This window comes from Cebus imitator, unplaced genomic scaffold, assembly GCF_001604975.1.
Source record: "Cebus imitator isolate Cc_AM_T3 unplaced genomic scaffold, Cebus_imitator-1.0 Scaffold385, whole genome shotgun sequence".
Lineage (NCBI taxonomy): Eukaryota > Metazoa > Chordata > Mammalia > Primates > Cebidae > Cebus > Cebus imitator.
Genome location: NW_016107700.1, coordinates 2,828,577 through 2,843,875, shown reverse-complemented (window position 1 = coordinate 2,843,875; position 15,299 = coordinate 2,828,577). Strand labels below are relative to the sequence as shown.

The 15,299-nt window shown below is 48.1% G+C and overlaps 1 protein-coding gene across 4 annotated transcripts in view; it reads right to left on the bottom strand.

The window, feature by feature from the left end:
- TK2 (thymidine kinase 2) overlaps window positions 1-15,299 on the bottom strand; it is a 38,233-nt gene that overhangs the window by 7,547 nt on the left and 15,387 nt on the right. For 3 of the 4 annotated variants that reach the window (XM_017508032.2, XM_037731161.1, XM_017508034.2), the window contains 2 exons: window positions 12,603-12,692; window positions 9,242-9,315 (listed from right to left, as the gene is read on the bottom strand). In XM_017508032.2, the coding sequence (XP_017363521.1) occupies window positions 9,242-9,315; window positions 12,603-12,692 (164 nt within the window). The remainder of the gene's footprint in view (window positions 1-9,241; window positions 9,316-12,602; window positions 12,693-15,299) is intronic. The other variant, XM_017508033.2, reaches the window with a different exon arrangement.

Below are 15,299 nucleotides of genomic sequence, written 5' to 3'. Positions count from 1 at the left end.
GGTGGTGGCCCATGCCTGTAGTCCCAGCACTTTAGGAGGGTGAGATGGGCGGATCACTTGAGGTCAGAAGTTCAAGACCTGCCTGGGCAACATGGAGAGATCCCATGTCTACAAAAAAAGTTAGCTAGGTGTGGTGGCACACAACTATAGTCCCAGCTACTTGGGAGGCTGAGGCAGGAGGACCACTTGAGCCCAGGGGTTCAAGGCTGTAGTGGGTCATGACCATGCCACTGCACTCCAGCCTGGGCAACAGACTGGGACCCCTGGCTTAAACAAAACAAAAAAACTATTTTATGAAAATAATCATAGATGCTTACTGTGGCACTGTTTAAAACAATAAAAAACTAAGTCTTGGTAAATCTATATAACAGAAAATTCATGCAGTAACTGAAGGATGATATTGCAAAATAATATTTAATGGCATAGAAAATTTCAAATCTAACGCTCAATGAAAGCAACAGGATCTAAAGCCGTATATACCCCAACCACATTTCCAAAAGTATTTACCAATGGGTCTTGAAAAGGCGGGAAAGAAAGGCATCAAAACATACAGTGCTTTTCTCTGAGCTGCAGGACTATGTGAGACTTTTCTTTTTTTCTTTATATCTTTTTGTACTTTCCAAATTTTAACTACACATTACTTCTCAAATCAGCAATGGGGGTTGGGAAGCATTACTACATATTTTATTTTTTAGACATAGTCTCACTCTGTCACCCAGGCTGGAGTGCAGTGGCACTATCTCAGCTCACTGCAACCTCCACCTCCCAGGTTCAAGCAATTCTACTGCCTCAGCCTCCCAAGTAGCTGGGACTACAGGTGTGTGCCACCATGCCCAGCTAAATTTTCATATTTTTAGTAGAGACGGGGTTTCACCATGTCAGCCAGGCTGGTCTCGAACTCCTGACCTCAAATGATCCATCTGCCTCAGCCCCCCAAAGTGCTGGGATTACAGGCATGAGCCACTGCACCCAGCCTATTACGTATTTTAAATGTTAACTTTAAAAGAAAGAAAAGAAGGCAAGAAAGTGGGAAGGAAGGAAGAACCAGGGTGAAGATGAGATCTGGCATCTATTCCAGGTATTCCTGTGGGTTTCCTGTGCCCTGAGAGGAAATCAACAGAAAAGAGACAACAGGAATGGTCACAGCTGGAGGGCACATGACCCTCACAGGCATAGCAGAGGAATTCTCTCTTTTAACACCCTCCATTTTACTAGTGGCGCCATGTGGGATCGGCTCAGAGCTGGATTTGGCAAGACTGGCCATGGGAGAGTGGCCATACCTGAGCCATGTGCAGTGGGAAGCTCCCGGTGGGGAGGGGGTGGGGAGAGGGTAGGGAGGGGGTGGGGAGGGGTGACTCCAGTCTCACGAGTGGATGAGGATGGAAGGAGTAAGAGGCTGGAAAAGTGAGGCAGGCACTCTGGGAGACCAAGAGCACAAGCAGCCTTGTCTTGGGGCCCTAACAGCGAGGCATGGCACCAACTGGAGAGGGACATTCTCCCCTAGTCCTGGAGACCACCACCATGTCCTCAGCAGAAAAGAGCATTTGACACAGGAGTGGGAGAGTGGATGGAGAACAGCAGGCGGGCCTGAGCAGACTGCAGCACAGAGACCAGGGCAGACCAATCTGTGGGACTGCCAGGACTCCCAGAAAATCTGGGGAAGCTGCGTCGGGAAGGGGAGGCGGCAGGAGTGGGAAGAAAATCCTACAGCATTGCAGAGAAGACTCCCAGCCATCAAAACTCAGGTACCAAAAGTTCAGGTGATGACTTTGGGCCCACAGGCTGCCTCCCTGCCTCCTTTCCTCTTACCTCCTTAAAAGTAGCCCATTCTTTATTCAGGGCCCATCCACAGACCCAAGGGCTTCAGGGAAACCTGATCCCACCCCAAGCTTTCAAGCTTTAGGGTGAGCACAATCGGTCTAAGAGAAATCATCTCCCCTGGTTCCAGAGATGGGTTCGGGAAGCCAAGATAAGTCAATCAGTGCAGGGTCTCCCCCAGCCAGGGGCCAGATTTGGATTGGGCAGGCGTGAGGGAGGCTTGCAGGGACTTACAGAAAAGATACTTCTGCACACTTAGGGAAAAGCCACTAGCAAGATATCTACCCTTACTCCAACCAGTGAGTGAGAAGCCCAGTGTGCCGCAACTACATTGTCACCCTGAGAGAATCACACTGAGGACATGAACAGGACACAGAGTAGGAAAATGTAGAGAAACTGGGCCAAAGGCACCCAATTCAGCCATCCGTTGGGAGTTGATGACAACTCATTGTTCAGGCTACCCTGAGTCGGGTTTCAGGTAGTTCAGCTCCGAATATTTGATGTTTAAGAAACCAAACCACTCTCTCTCGACTTATTTTCCTTTTCTGGAAAAAGAAGACTGAGAACAAAATTGGCTCTAAGTAAATGAGGATTTGCAATGAGGAAGGTGCTGATTAGCTTCTCCCCTACTCCAGCAAACTCGTGGCTTGAGGGCACAGAAGCAGCAGCACCGAGGGGGTGGGCCAGTTAGCAGCAATGTGAGGAGAAGCTAAACTGCCCATGGGACATTCTCCCAAGACTCCAAGGCCAGACTAGACACTGGAGGACCTCTCATGCATCTGCACAGCTCGAGGGAGATTCTGTCCAATCCCAGAGCTAGGAGGGTGCCCATGGATAGGAACATGGAACTGAACCACAGTTCAGAACACACGAAGCATGGTGTTCACTAAAACCAAACCGACCACCACCACAAAACAGGCACAGTACATGGAGGTCCGCACATGGAGACATGGGGACGGGTTACACCCATGGGGGTCTCTCGGGCTGAGAGACTCTGGTGGCTCTGCCCCCATGACTCCCCTGGGAATCAGGTCCAGGTGGTCACAGGGGCCTCCCATTCCCACCCCCAGCACAGCTGAACAAAAGGCTTTCCCCACAGGGTTGGTGCAGACTGAGGGGCAGCCTCTCCCTTCCCTATGCTCTCGGAAGGGGTCCTTGGTGGGGTGGCCTCCCATGGGCAGGGCCACTAGGGCAGACCTATGGAAAACCTTTCCATGACTGGAACCATGTGCCGGAAGGGTCTGGGGGATCCTGGAGGACTGACTGACCAGTTGCTGAGCTGAGTGAGGAAACAGAAGTCTAATTTCCATTACTCTCAGTGATGTGGGGCACAGTGGGCACTGTTCTAACCGTATTTCCTCCTAGAAACTCTGCCTGGCTCCTCCTGTGTCTGCCTCAAGCATGGGGCTCCCCATCTTGTGAAGGGCTCCCCATCATGGCACTTTGGGAAGCTTTTTCCCAGAATATCCAGGGAGTGACAAAACACAAGCTCCCAGGCAGGAGCTCACACCCCACATGCCACCATGTGGTTCCCAGTACCTGGCTAAACTCCCTGCAGGTGGGAACGAAGACATCTTATTCTACGTATGGGCAAAGGACTCAGCCAAACTTGGTTCTATGCTACATTTTGCATAAGCAGTAGCAAGGACAATAATCTGCATTTAAAAACATCTACTTTGGCCAAGCACTGTGGCTCACGCCTATAATCCCAGAACTTTGGAAGGCTGAGGCGGGCAGATCACTTGAGATCAGGAGTTTGAGACCATCCTGGCCAACATGGTGAAACCCCTCCTCTACTAACAATACAAAAATTAGCTAGTGTGGTGGTGGGCACCTATAATCCAGCTACTCAGAGGCTGAGGCAGGAGAATCACTTGAACCTGGGGGTGGAGGATGCAGTGAGCTGAGATTGATCGCACCACTGCATTCCTGCCTGATCAACAGCACAAGACTCTGTCTCAAAAACAAACAAACAAACAAACAAAGCCCACATCTACTTTCTCAGTAATACTTCGTCGTGGATGACCCCTGCATCGAGGGAAGCTGGAGCTGTCCGGAGAGTGGCCAAGCTCTATTCTTCCTTCCCTTCATCCCTTCTGTGGCTCTGGCTAAAAATACTTTTCACTTTGTCCTGTGGCTGCCCGACTCCTGGCCTAGGAATAAACCCAGAAACTTTAAAAACAAAGATAAGGCAGGGCGCAGTGGCTCACACCTGTAATCCCAGCACTTTGGGAGGCCGAGGTGGGTGGATTACAAGGTCAAGAGATCGAGCCCATCCTGGTCAACATGGTGAAACCCCGTCTCTACTAAAAATAGAAAAATTAGCCGGGCATGGTGGCACATGTCTGTAGTCCTAGCTACTCGGGAGGCTGAGGCAGGAGAATCGCTTGAGCCCAGGAGGCGGAGGTTGTGGTGAGCTGAGATGGCGCCACTGCACTCCAGCCTGGGTAACAAGAGAAAAACTCCGTCTCAAAAAATATATATATATATAAGAANCAAGACAGCCCCTGCCAACCCAAATACGAAGCAACAAATGTGAAATTAACAAACCACAGGCTAGGTACAGGAAACAGGAAATCCGGCACTGTGCAGAACTTTTCACCACAGCCCCAAAGACAACCCTCAGGCCAGGGCCCTTGCTCTTATGACCCCCAAAAGTCCAATGAAGCCCCAAGGAAGCCCCAGCATCATAACTCTGGGGGAAAGGGTCTAGGTGTTAGGATGGAGGGCTCCCTGTGGACCACCTGGCTACCAGCTTTTTTTATTTTTGAGACAAAGTCCCACTTGTGGGACTTTTATTTTTGAGACAAAGTGTCACTTGTCACTTGGGCTGGAGTACAGTGGTATGATCATGGCTCACTGCAGCCTTGAACTCCTGGGCTCAAGCAGTTCTCCTGTCTCAGCCTCCTGAGTAGCTGGGACTATAGGTGTGCACCACTCAGGCCCAGCTAATTTTTACATTATTTTGTAGAGATGGGGGGGTCTTCCTTTGTTGCCCAGGCTGGTCTCAAACTCCTGGCTTCAAGTGATCCTTCTCCTTCTGCCTCTCAAAGTGCTGGGATTACAAGCATAAGCCACTATGCCCAGCTCTGCCACCTTCTTCTGAGGCCCTTACTCCTCAAAGTGTGATTCTGGACCAGTAGGAATGTGGTCTCACCTGGGCATCTGCTAGAATAGTGGCCTCTCAAGCCCCACCTGAGTGCTGCTGAAGCGGAACCTGCTCATAAACAAGATGCAGAGGGGGTTGTGGGAGAAGCCTAGAGTAAGGCCTGCCTGGAAAGAGGCAGAGTCCCCCCACCCCGGGGCTAGTACCTCTGGATTCTCAGCTTTGGGGGCCCCAGTGGGCCCTGAAGCCTTTGGCCTTGATGAGAGAAATCTAGATGCCTCCTGCCACTTCCTCATTCACTGCTTGCCCCCATACAGCAGGGTGCAGAACAGCCTTCCCTCCTGTGGTTAGTTCCTGCCCAATCAGGAAGGAGCGCTGGCTTTGTAATCCTTTCTCAGTTATTTATCTGGCCAATAAGGTCAACAACCAGACAATAAGTTCAGCTCCTGTCCATGGGTCCCTGCCCTGTCTCTTAACCTGAGAGCAGATGCCCCAGTTTCCACATAAGCAGGTGCAGTTCACAAGTGAATCACTTGCCCTGGGAAGGTGTTTTCAATGCCCCTATGGCTCAGTTCTCTGCCTCCTGGATGGGCTTAGGGACTCTGGGGTATGTGGCTGAGGGAGTGGGAACTCCAGGCCATATGCTAAGCATGGTGTTTCATACATACAGCCACTGTCCTCAATGATAAGTATGTAAATTATTATTTTTAGATATAAACTTAAGAACATATTGTGGAGGAAAATGCAAAATTCAAACAAATTCTAGGTTAAAAGAGGAGACTCCAAGAAACTTCTGGGTTATTGGCAGGTGGCTGCTTTGGACCACAGGGGCTGGGAGGATGAGGTAGCAGAGCTGCAGGAGGCTTTCCTCTGGAAAGCCTTGCCTTTGGAGGACTCCAGTGAAAGTGTCCGAGGAACACCGCCTTTTCTCATCTCCCTGGAGACCATGGTGGGTGACCTAGCCCTCCAGGCAACCACAGTGCTCCCAGCAGCCTCTGGAGTACCCACGGCCACATGCCCACTGACAGCCTTTGGCTTCGAAAGATCCCAGTGACGGATCTCAAGGACCCAACAAGGTCTTCCTGGGAATCTGAGCCATATGAACTTAAAATAATTAGATCCCAAGAACAGAAACAAGGATACTGTAAGGTTCTTCTGTGGTTCATTGTTCCACAGAAATCCTGACCACAGAGGCCATGCATTCCGGGAGGGCGGGGGGAAACATAAATATAAAGTCATCAGGGCAGGAAATGAGCTAAAAAATTAAAAGCTCTTTTCTCTTCCTGAACCACCCACAAAACAGCTCCAGGTGAGGCCTATGTCATCTGTACCACTGCCACAACCATAGACATACAGAACTGACACATCAGGATGACGCAGAACCAAGGGTGTGAGTTACCAAAGCCCATGGCCATCAGCAGGAACTGTGACCTGGGCCAAGCAAAGACACACACAAACGGCTCCTGGGGAAATCTACCTGGCGCTGGGTGGCCTACAGGTTTGGGGGTGGAATTAGGAAACTGAAAAAATTCATAAAGACCAAGGTGGGCAAGGACCCACAAAAGGGTCCTAAGACTTGAAGGAGACAGCAGGTCCAAAGGTGCTTCAGAGATGGATAAGAAGAATCAGAGGTGAGAGATGGGCTCAGAGAAATGTAGCAACTTGGTCTTGCTCACAAACAGAGCAAACTTCAGAGCCAGGATAGAACCCTGGTCTGTCAAATGCCACACTCTGCCCTCTCCCCTTAACCTCTGGTCATTCCATTCCAGAATTACTCCCTTCAAAAAGAGCCCTCAGGCTGAGCACGGCTATAATCAGGCTCATGCCTGTAATCCCAATACTTCGGGAAACTGAGGCAGGAGGATCACTTGAGCCCAGGAGTTTGAGACCAGTGTGGGCAACACAGGGAGACCCTGTCACTACAAAAAATAGAAATAAATTAGCCAGAAATGATGGCATGTGCCATAGTCCCAGCTATACAGGAGGTTGAGGTGGGAGGATCTCTTGAGCCTGGGACGTTGAGGCTACAGTGAGCCATGATCATGGCACTACACTCCAGCCTGGGTGACAGAGCACAAGCCCATCTCAAAAAAAAAAAAAGCAACAAGAGTCACTGGCCCCACACAGAACAGGCCAAGCTGGATGTGATGAGAAGATAGGCACAGCGCTGCTCTGTGAGGTTCACAGGTAATTTCACCCTACTGCCAACATCTGTTCCTTGGGCTACAGTTTTTTTTTTCTTTTGAGATGGAGTCTCCCACTGTCACCCAGGCTTGAGTGCAGTGGCACAATCTCAACTCACTGCAACCTCCGCCTCGGGCTACAGTTCTCATCAGAGCAGTATACAAACATCACAGAGGCTCCCTTCTGCTCTCGCTCTCCTCTCTTCTGTCTTGCCTGTCCTTCCTCTGGATGAGGCTCTAAGGAGCAGGAGCTGAAGAGGGAAGAGGGCTGGATAAACCTAGCAGTGGACACTTGGAAACCCAGGTTGTAGGATGAAGACAGGGTTCTAAGTTCAGGAATGCCACCTGCTAAGAGGGCAAGCTGCAGCCTACAAGAAGTCTGAGGTCAGGGGGCAAAGCCACCAAGGACTCACCTTGGCTGCCAGCCACTGAGCCCACAGCATTGCTCTGATGCTCTAAGTGGATTTGGAGCAGAGGCTCTCATTTTGGGGGGTGACACAGGCTCAAAGGGATGATCCATGGCAGCTAAGAGCTCCTACAAGAAGCCTTTTTAGTGGCCCCTCAAATGAAACGTGCAAAACAGTGGAGGGTCAGAGCCTGAGGAACAAGTTGAGCTGGAGATCAAAGCACAGCCACAGGTACCCTTATCCAACAGTAGCTAATGAGAATCAACCAGGAGCCCGCTCTGTGCTGGGTCCACACTAGGCAAGGACACCAAACTCAGTGCCCGCCCTTAGGAGCTTACAGTCCAGTGGGCAGAGGCAGTGGGGATCAGTGCAATAAACAATTAGACATATACTAAATTGAACCACGTAAAACTACCATTTTTGTAGGTCATCATTGGTTAAATAATTTCATATAATTGTCTTAAATACTACAAAGAAAACGAACAGAAAGTAGTCATTAAGAATAACAAGAGGGCCGGGCACAGTGGCTCACACCTGTAATCCCAGCACTTTGGGAGGCTGAGGCAGGAGGATCACTTAAGCCCAGGAGTTTGAGACCAACCTGGGAAACATGATGAAACCCTGTCTGTCTAAAAATACAAAAAAAAATAGCCAGGCATGGTGGTGTGTGTCTGTAATCCCAGTTACTTGGGAGGCTGAAGGCAGGATGGCTTAAGCCTGGGGGAATGGAGATTGTAGTAAGCTGAGATTGTGCCACCGTACTACAGTTTGGGTGATAGAGCCAGACCCTGACTCAAAAACCAAAAACAAAACAAAGACTAACAAGGAGCTTGCCCTATCTAGACAGGGTGGTGGGGGAGAACTGGGAGACAGTAGCATTTAGGAAGACAGCTACAGATAAGAGTGAGAGGAAGGGCCTCCGGCACTGACATCAGAACAGCTCTGTGAGGGAGGGACAGCAGCATCCCAAGCTTACATCAAGGACAGGTGGGGCCTGCAACCCATTTCCCCAAGATCCCTAGAAATCAACAGTCTCTGAGCACAGGGATGGAAGGTCCCATGCCTGAGCCCTTGGCACTGACAGGCCACCAGAAGCCCCCTAACTAGGTATATATAACAGTCTGCTCTCATGAGGGAAGTTTTCAGTGAAAAACACAATAAATGTAATGCACACTGTGGTAGGCTGATTCACTCAACTCTCTACCCTTCCCTATAGCCTTGCACCATGCTGTGTAACTCACTGGACCCTCCCACCTTTCCACCCCGGCTCATGTGACCTGCTCTGACCAATGGAATATTAGCAAGCTTGGAGCAGAGGCCTAAAAATATGTCCTTGCATCTCTGCTGTTGCTTTTGCCCTCTGTCACCATAAGAAGTGGACACCTGGGCTGGTTTGCTGGTCCCAGGAGGGTGACAGGCAAGAGGAAGAACAATGAGCCACTCCTAGTCACCCTTGCTTAGGCCATCCTAGATTGGCTGATCCCCAGACATCTCACTGAGCCCAGCCAAGGTCAGCAGAGTTGCCTGGTGACCACCCTGGCCGACTGGGTAATGAATGCAGATAGCTGTCTGCCATGAGGATTCGTGGCTGTTACACCACGTTGCTATGGCAATGGATAACTAAGAAAACAGTGGGTACTCTGTATCTGTCAATCGAATAACGAGTTTCTATTTCATTTTGAAAAATTCGTGGTTTAATAAATTATCAATTATGCAAACTACAGTACCTTCTATACAGGTTTTCTACAAAAATGTATCTTGCGCTGTGAATCGACCTCTCCATCAACCGTACAGATGACATCTAAAGGAAAACAAAAAAGAATCACTAACTCAGGGGAAGAGGAGACAGCCAGGGGGCCTTGAAAAATGTCTGTTACTCCCACTGCCTGTGGATTTTGCTGAATATGAGAATCAAGGGGGCAGAGAGAGTGAGGCAGGAGGACCTCCTCACTCCCCTGCCAGGTGGAGAAGCCATATCTGCCACCAGGCTCAGGCTGTGTTCTCCTTCCACCCTGACCTGCCCCACACCCCAAAGCTGCATGCATGGCCCAGCAATGCCGAGGCTGAGGGCTCAGCAGCAGCCATCTCTTTGATGGGAGAGATGAGGCTCAACTGGAACACGGCCAAGCACTGGAAAAACTGTCCAATGCTGTCCACTTGAGGCAACATGGAGTGACTACCACAGATCTATTAGGGTGACTTTGCTTAAGCGGAGGGACCGCATGCATGAGGTACAGCCCCACAAAGGTCGGGGTGGGGGTGATGTTCTGGGGGCTTTGCCCATAGAAACTGGGAAGGACGATGCCCGAGAGGGAGGAAGACAGCCTGACAGCGCCCCTCCCTGCCAGGATGTTCACACCCTCCACAGACAATCTTGCCCTTTGTCCAGCATTCTTCCAGCAAGCAAGAGGCACCCACCTTGACCCTTGATACCAGGCAAACACTAATCTCTCTTGGCCATGGCCCACAGCACCCATGGGACCTGGACCAACATATTCAAGGCAGATTCAAAGCCATAACCGAGGCACTTCCTGCCTTTCCCTGCTGTCCTTCTGTTCATCCATTCTCTGTCCATCATCTTTCTTTCCATTCTTTCATCTTCTCTTTCCTTACTTCCTAGCTTGCCATTCATCCCTGTCTCCTTCTGCTCATCTTTCCTGGTCTGTCTGTCTTTCTCTGTCTGCCTCCTGAGGTAGATTTCCTTAAATAGAGGAGCACGCTTTCGTCCCCTCCTATTCAGATATTAGCAAAGACAATTTAGGTTTGCAACTGAGTGTCTGCTCCAGGAAAAGCGAATTAGCAAAGGCGAATGCGCTAACCTCAGATCTTCCAATTTCTGGATTTGTGTCATTTAGACAGATATTTGGGGAGATGGAAATTCTTATTCACCAAAAAGGTCCCGCTCACATCTTCCAAATTTAAAAGACAGACTTACAAAAGAATAATAGTGATTGTTGCAGGTACCCAGACCAGGATGGAACTGTCCAGCCCACAGCTGTGCCAATGTTAATTGGCTGTAGGGATAGTCTGTCTCCTTCATGAAGAGGCTTAAACCTGGCATCATAGGTTGTGCTTACAGCTTTGAAACAGAAGCACTGATCAGGACCTCCTCAGTCCCCTTTCTTCTAAGTGACTGTCCCTAGATGCATCCTCACTGATGGAACAGGCCTAAGCAGCCATGTTTGTGCCCTGGGTCATGTCCCCAACACCTGATTGAACCAGGGTTGTTCACCTGACCCAAGCTGAAGCAATCAGATTCTTTGTCTCAAGAATTTGAAGTAAGAGCCAGATCCCATGAAGGTTAGATTAGTGGTTCTCAAATATGAAAACAAACAAAGCATACATTCAAGTCACCCGGAGGGCCTGATAAAACACAGATTGCTGGGCCTCATCCCTAGAAATTCTAGTTCAGCAGGTCTGGGATATGACCAGAAAATGTGCATTTCTCTTCTATTCTTTTTTTTTGAGACAGAGCCCTGCTCTGCCGCCCAGGCTGGAGTACAGTGCCATAATCTCAGCTCACTGCAACCTCTGCCTCCCGGGCTCAAGTGATTCTCCTGGCTCAGCCTCCCCGAGTAGCTGGGATTACAGGCACTTATTACCACGCCCAGCTAATTTTTGTATTTTTTAGTAGAGACAGGGTTTCACCATGTTTGCCAGACCGGTCTTGTGTAGGGGGAAGATCCCGTAAGTGCCAAGGCAGGAGCAAAAGGCCTCAGTCTATCTCCATATAAATAATGAAGAAAAAGGTAACTAGAAATATAACCATAGTAGTTATTAGTTATTCATATATGATCTTAGTTATTCGTAGGTGATCTTAATTCTTTTACTAATGCCTCTCAGGTCGGAAGTGTGAACCTGGGGCAACATTGTGAAATGAATGACACTAAGGCAAGATGCTTTAAGCCCTCTGTCACGCCCGCATAAGGGCTGCTGGAGGGCGCCTTGGCTGTGCAGCAGCGCCAGCGCTGTGAAAGTGCCCCATTTAGCCAGTTAGAGAAGGAGATGTCTAAAATGGCTGAGATGTCTCCTTCCTTGGGAAGTCTGGAGAAAACTCTCCTTCTTCAAGCTCTTGTGGTAGGCCTGATGACTGTCAGGCAGGCCCGTAGACATCTGGGGGTTAACTGTCTCTATGTGATGCTGTGCTTCGGTGGTCACGTTCCATGTCTACTCTCACGTTCTGCTTTTGCATCTGGTTCCTTTTTTCTTCGAAAAGATAATCAATAATAGTAATATAAATCTTAATGTTTTAGTTCTTTCTTGATAAGTATGGAAAAAGTGCTGATGCATTATGCTCCTTACCTTACTTCGGGTGCCAGAAATTCCTGAGCCTCTACCTGAATGATATGTGATGTACTTGACCCTATCACTGCCATGCCCTATCCACAGTCTCCAACCACCAAGACCACGCCCTACCTACCCTGTCCCCAGATTTGCAATTCAATAAAAGTGAGAGAGCCCCAGGATTCTGGGCCACTGCTGATCTCCACGATTTGGGTAGCAGTGGACCCCTGGGCCCAAATTCTCTTTTCTCTATCTCCATGTCTTGTGCCTTTTATTTCTACAATTTCTCGTCTCCGCACCAGCTGGGAGTGGCTCACAGAACCCTGTCGGGCTGGACCTTATAGTCTTGAACTCCTGAGCTCAAGTGATCCGCTCACCTTGGCCTCCCAAAGTGCTGGGATTATAGGCGTGATCCACTGTGCCCAGCAGAAAATGTGCATTTCTAACAAGTTTCCAGGTGATGCTTCCGTTGCTGGTCCAGGGACTACACTTTGAGAAGAACTGAGTTAAAAGGCATTGAGCGCAGCAGTGATACGTCATACAGATGTGATACATCATACAGATGTGAGCTCAGAATGCTGGCAAGAGGGGTCCACCTGGCTGTCTTAGGTTTGTGGGTGGGGGCACTGGAGGCTGGCCAGCAGAGAGCTGCAGGATCCAGAAACCTTGGCCCCAAACAGAGAGGCCTGCACAGCACTGAAGGCCCAGCCTGGCTTCCTTGTGAAGTTTCCCTTCCTGGCAATCACATACCCCAAGTCTGAAAAAAATGTTTAGGAAGGTTGAAACTGAGCCTCTGAAACATACCTGAGGACGAGTATGCCTATCCAGCATGGTGAGCTGCACATACGTCTGAAGCGTAAGGCCCCAGCGAGAGGCATCGTGATACATCAGGCCCTGCAAAAGGAAAAACACAGCACTTTCTGTCAAAGTGGCATCTGCAGGACCCTGGTCTCACAAGGCACTGAAAGACAGCTCAAGAAACCTACACAGGCAGAGTTGGAGCTGGAGATGAACCCAGCATGATCACGGGGCTCTGAGAGCAACGTGGACAAAGGCAGACACTAAAATAATTATAGGACGGTACGGTAACAGCTATAATAGAAGCCTATGGGAAGTCTCCAGAGGACCAGAGCAATTATGCCAGACAAAGAAATGAAGGGCATCCAAATTGGAAAGGAAGAAGTCATCTTCACCTTCTTCATGGACAATATGATCTTACACTTTGAAAAGTTTAAAGATTCAAGCCATTATCCTAAGCTAATTAATGTAGGAACAGAAAAACAAATACTGCATGTTCTCACTTCAAGTGGGTACTTATAAGTGGGTACAATGGGTACTCATGGACTTAAAGATGGCAACAATAGACACTGGGGACTCCTAGAGTGGGGAGGAAGGGAGGGGCAAAGGTTGAAAAAGTACCTATTGGGCACTATACTCAGTACCTAGGTGATGGGATCCATCATACCCTAAACCTCAGCATCATGAAATATACCCAGGTAACAAACCTGCACATGTACCCCCCAAAACTAATATAAAAGTTGAAATTACCAAAAGAAAAAAAAACCTTAAAGACTCTACCAAATAACTGTTAGAACTGATGAGCAAACTCAGTAATATTGCAGTATACAAATCAACATGCAAAAATCAGTAGCATGTATATACACTAACAGTGAACAATCTGAGAAAGAAATCAAGAAAGGAATCCTATTTGCAATAGCTACAAAGAATACAAAATACTGGCCGGGCACAGTGGTTCATGCCTATAATCCCAACACTTTGGGAAGTGGAGGCAGCCGGATCACTTGAGACCTGGAGTTCAAGACCAGCCTGGCCAACATGACGAAATCCCATCTCTATCAAAAATACAAAAAATTCGCTGGGTGTGGTGGCATGCGCCTGTGATCACAGCTACTCTAGAGGCTGAGGCATGAAAATTGCCTGAACCCAGGAGGCAGAGGCTCCAGTGAGCTGAGATTGCATCACTGCACTACAGCCTGGGCAACAGAGTGAGACCCTGTCTCTAAATAAATAAATAAATGTAAAATACCTAGGAATCCATTTAACCAAAGAAGCAAAAGATCTATACAAGGAAAACTATAAAACGATGATGAAAGAAATTGAAGAAAACAGACAAAAAATGGAGATATTCTATGCTCATGGATTAGAATAGCTAATATTGTTAAAATGACAGTACTACCCAAAGCAATTTATAGATTCAATGTAATCTCTATCAAAATACCAATGGCATTGTTCACAAAAACAGTAAAAAAAATCCTAAAATGGATTTGAAACCACAAAAGACCCCAAACAGTCAAAGCAATCCTGAGCAAAAAAAAAAAAACAAAGTTGGAGGCATCATACTACCTGACTTCAAAATGTACTACAAAGCTACAGTAACAGCTAGGCACACTGGCTCTTGCCTATAATCCTGTCACTTTGGGTGGCCAAGGTGGGAGGATGGCTTCAGGCCAGAAATTCAAGCCCAGCCTAAGCAACATACCAAGACCCCGTCTCTACAGAAATTAAAATAAGGAAATTTAGCCAGACATGGTAGTACACACCTGTAGTCCCAACCATCTGGAAGCTGAGGCAGGAGGATCGCTTGAGCCCAGGAGTTCAAGGTTACAGTGAGCTATGACTATGCCAACTGTGCACCAGCCTGGGTGACAGAGCAAGACCCTGTCTCTAAAAAAAGATTAAATTAACAAAATGCTATAATACTCACATCAGCCTGGTACTGACATAAAAACAGACACAAAGACCAGTGGAACAGAATACTCAGATATAAATCCATGCATTTACAGCCAACTCATCTTTGACGAAGGTGCCAAGAACATACAATGGGGAAAGGACAATCTCTTCAATAAATGGTGCTGGGGAAACTGAATAACTATATGCAGAACAATGAAACTAAACCCCATCTCTCACCATACACAAAAATCAATCAAAAATGGGCTAAAGACTTAGAAATATGAGACTTGAGACTATGAAACTACGAGGAGAAACCACTGGAGAAATGCTCCAGGCCATTGTCTGGGTGAAGGTTTTTCTGTGTAAGACCCAAAAGCAGAGGCAACTAAAGCAAAAACAGACAAGTGGGATTACATTAAGCTACAAAGCTTCACAGGAAACAAGCAACAAAGTGAAGAGATAACTCACAGAATGGGAGAAAATGTTTGCAAGTTACCCATCTGACAAAGGATTCATAACCAGAATATATCAGGAGCTCAAACAACTCAATAGTAGAAAAAAAATTCTGATTTTTAAATTAGCAACAGATCTGAATAGACAGTTCTCAAAAGAAGATGTAAAAACAGCCAACAGATATATTTTAAAATGCCCAACATCACTAATAATCAGAGAAAAACAAATCAAAAGTACAATGAGATATCATCTCACCCTAGTTAAAATGGATTTTACCAGGCCGGGCGCGGTGGCTCAGGCCTGTAATACCAGCACTCTGGGAGGCTAAAGTGGGTGCGTCACCTGAGGTCAGGAGTT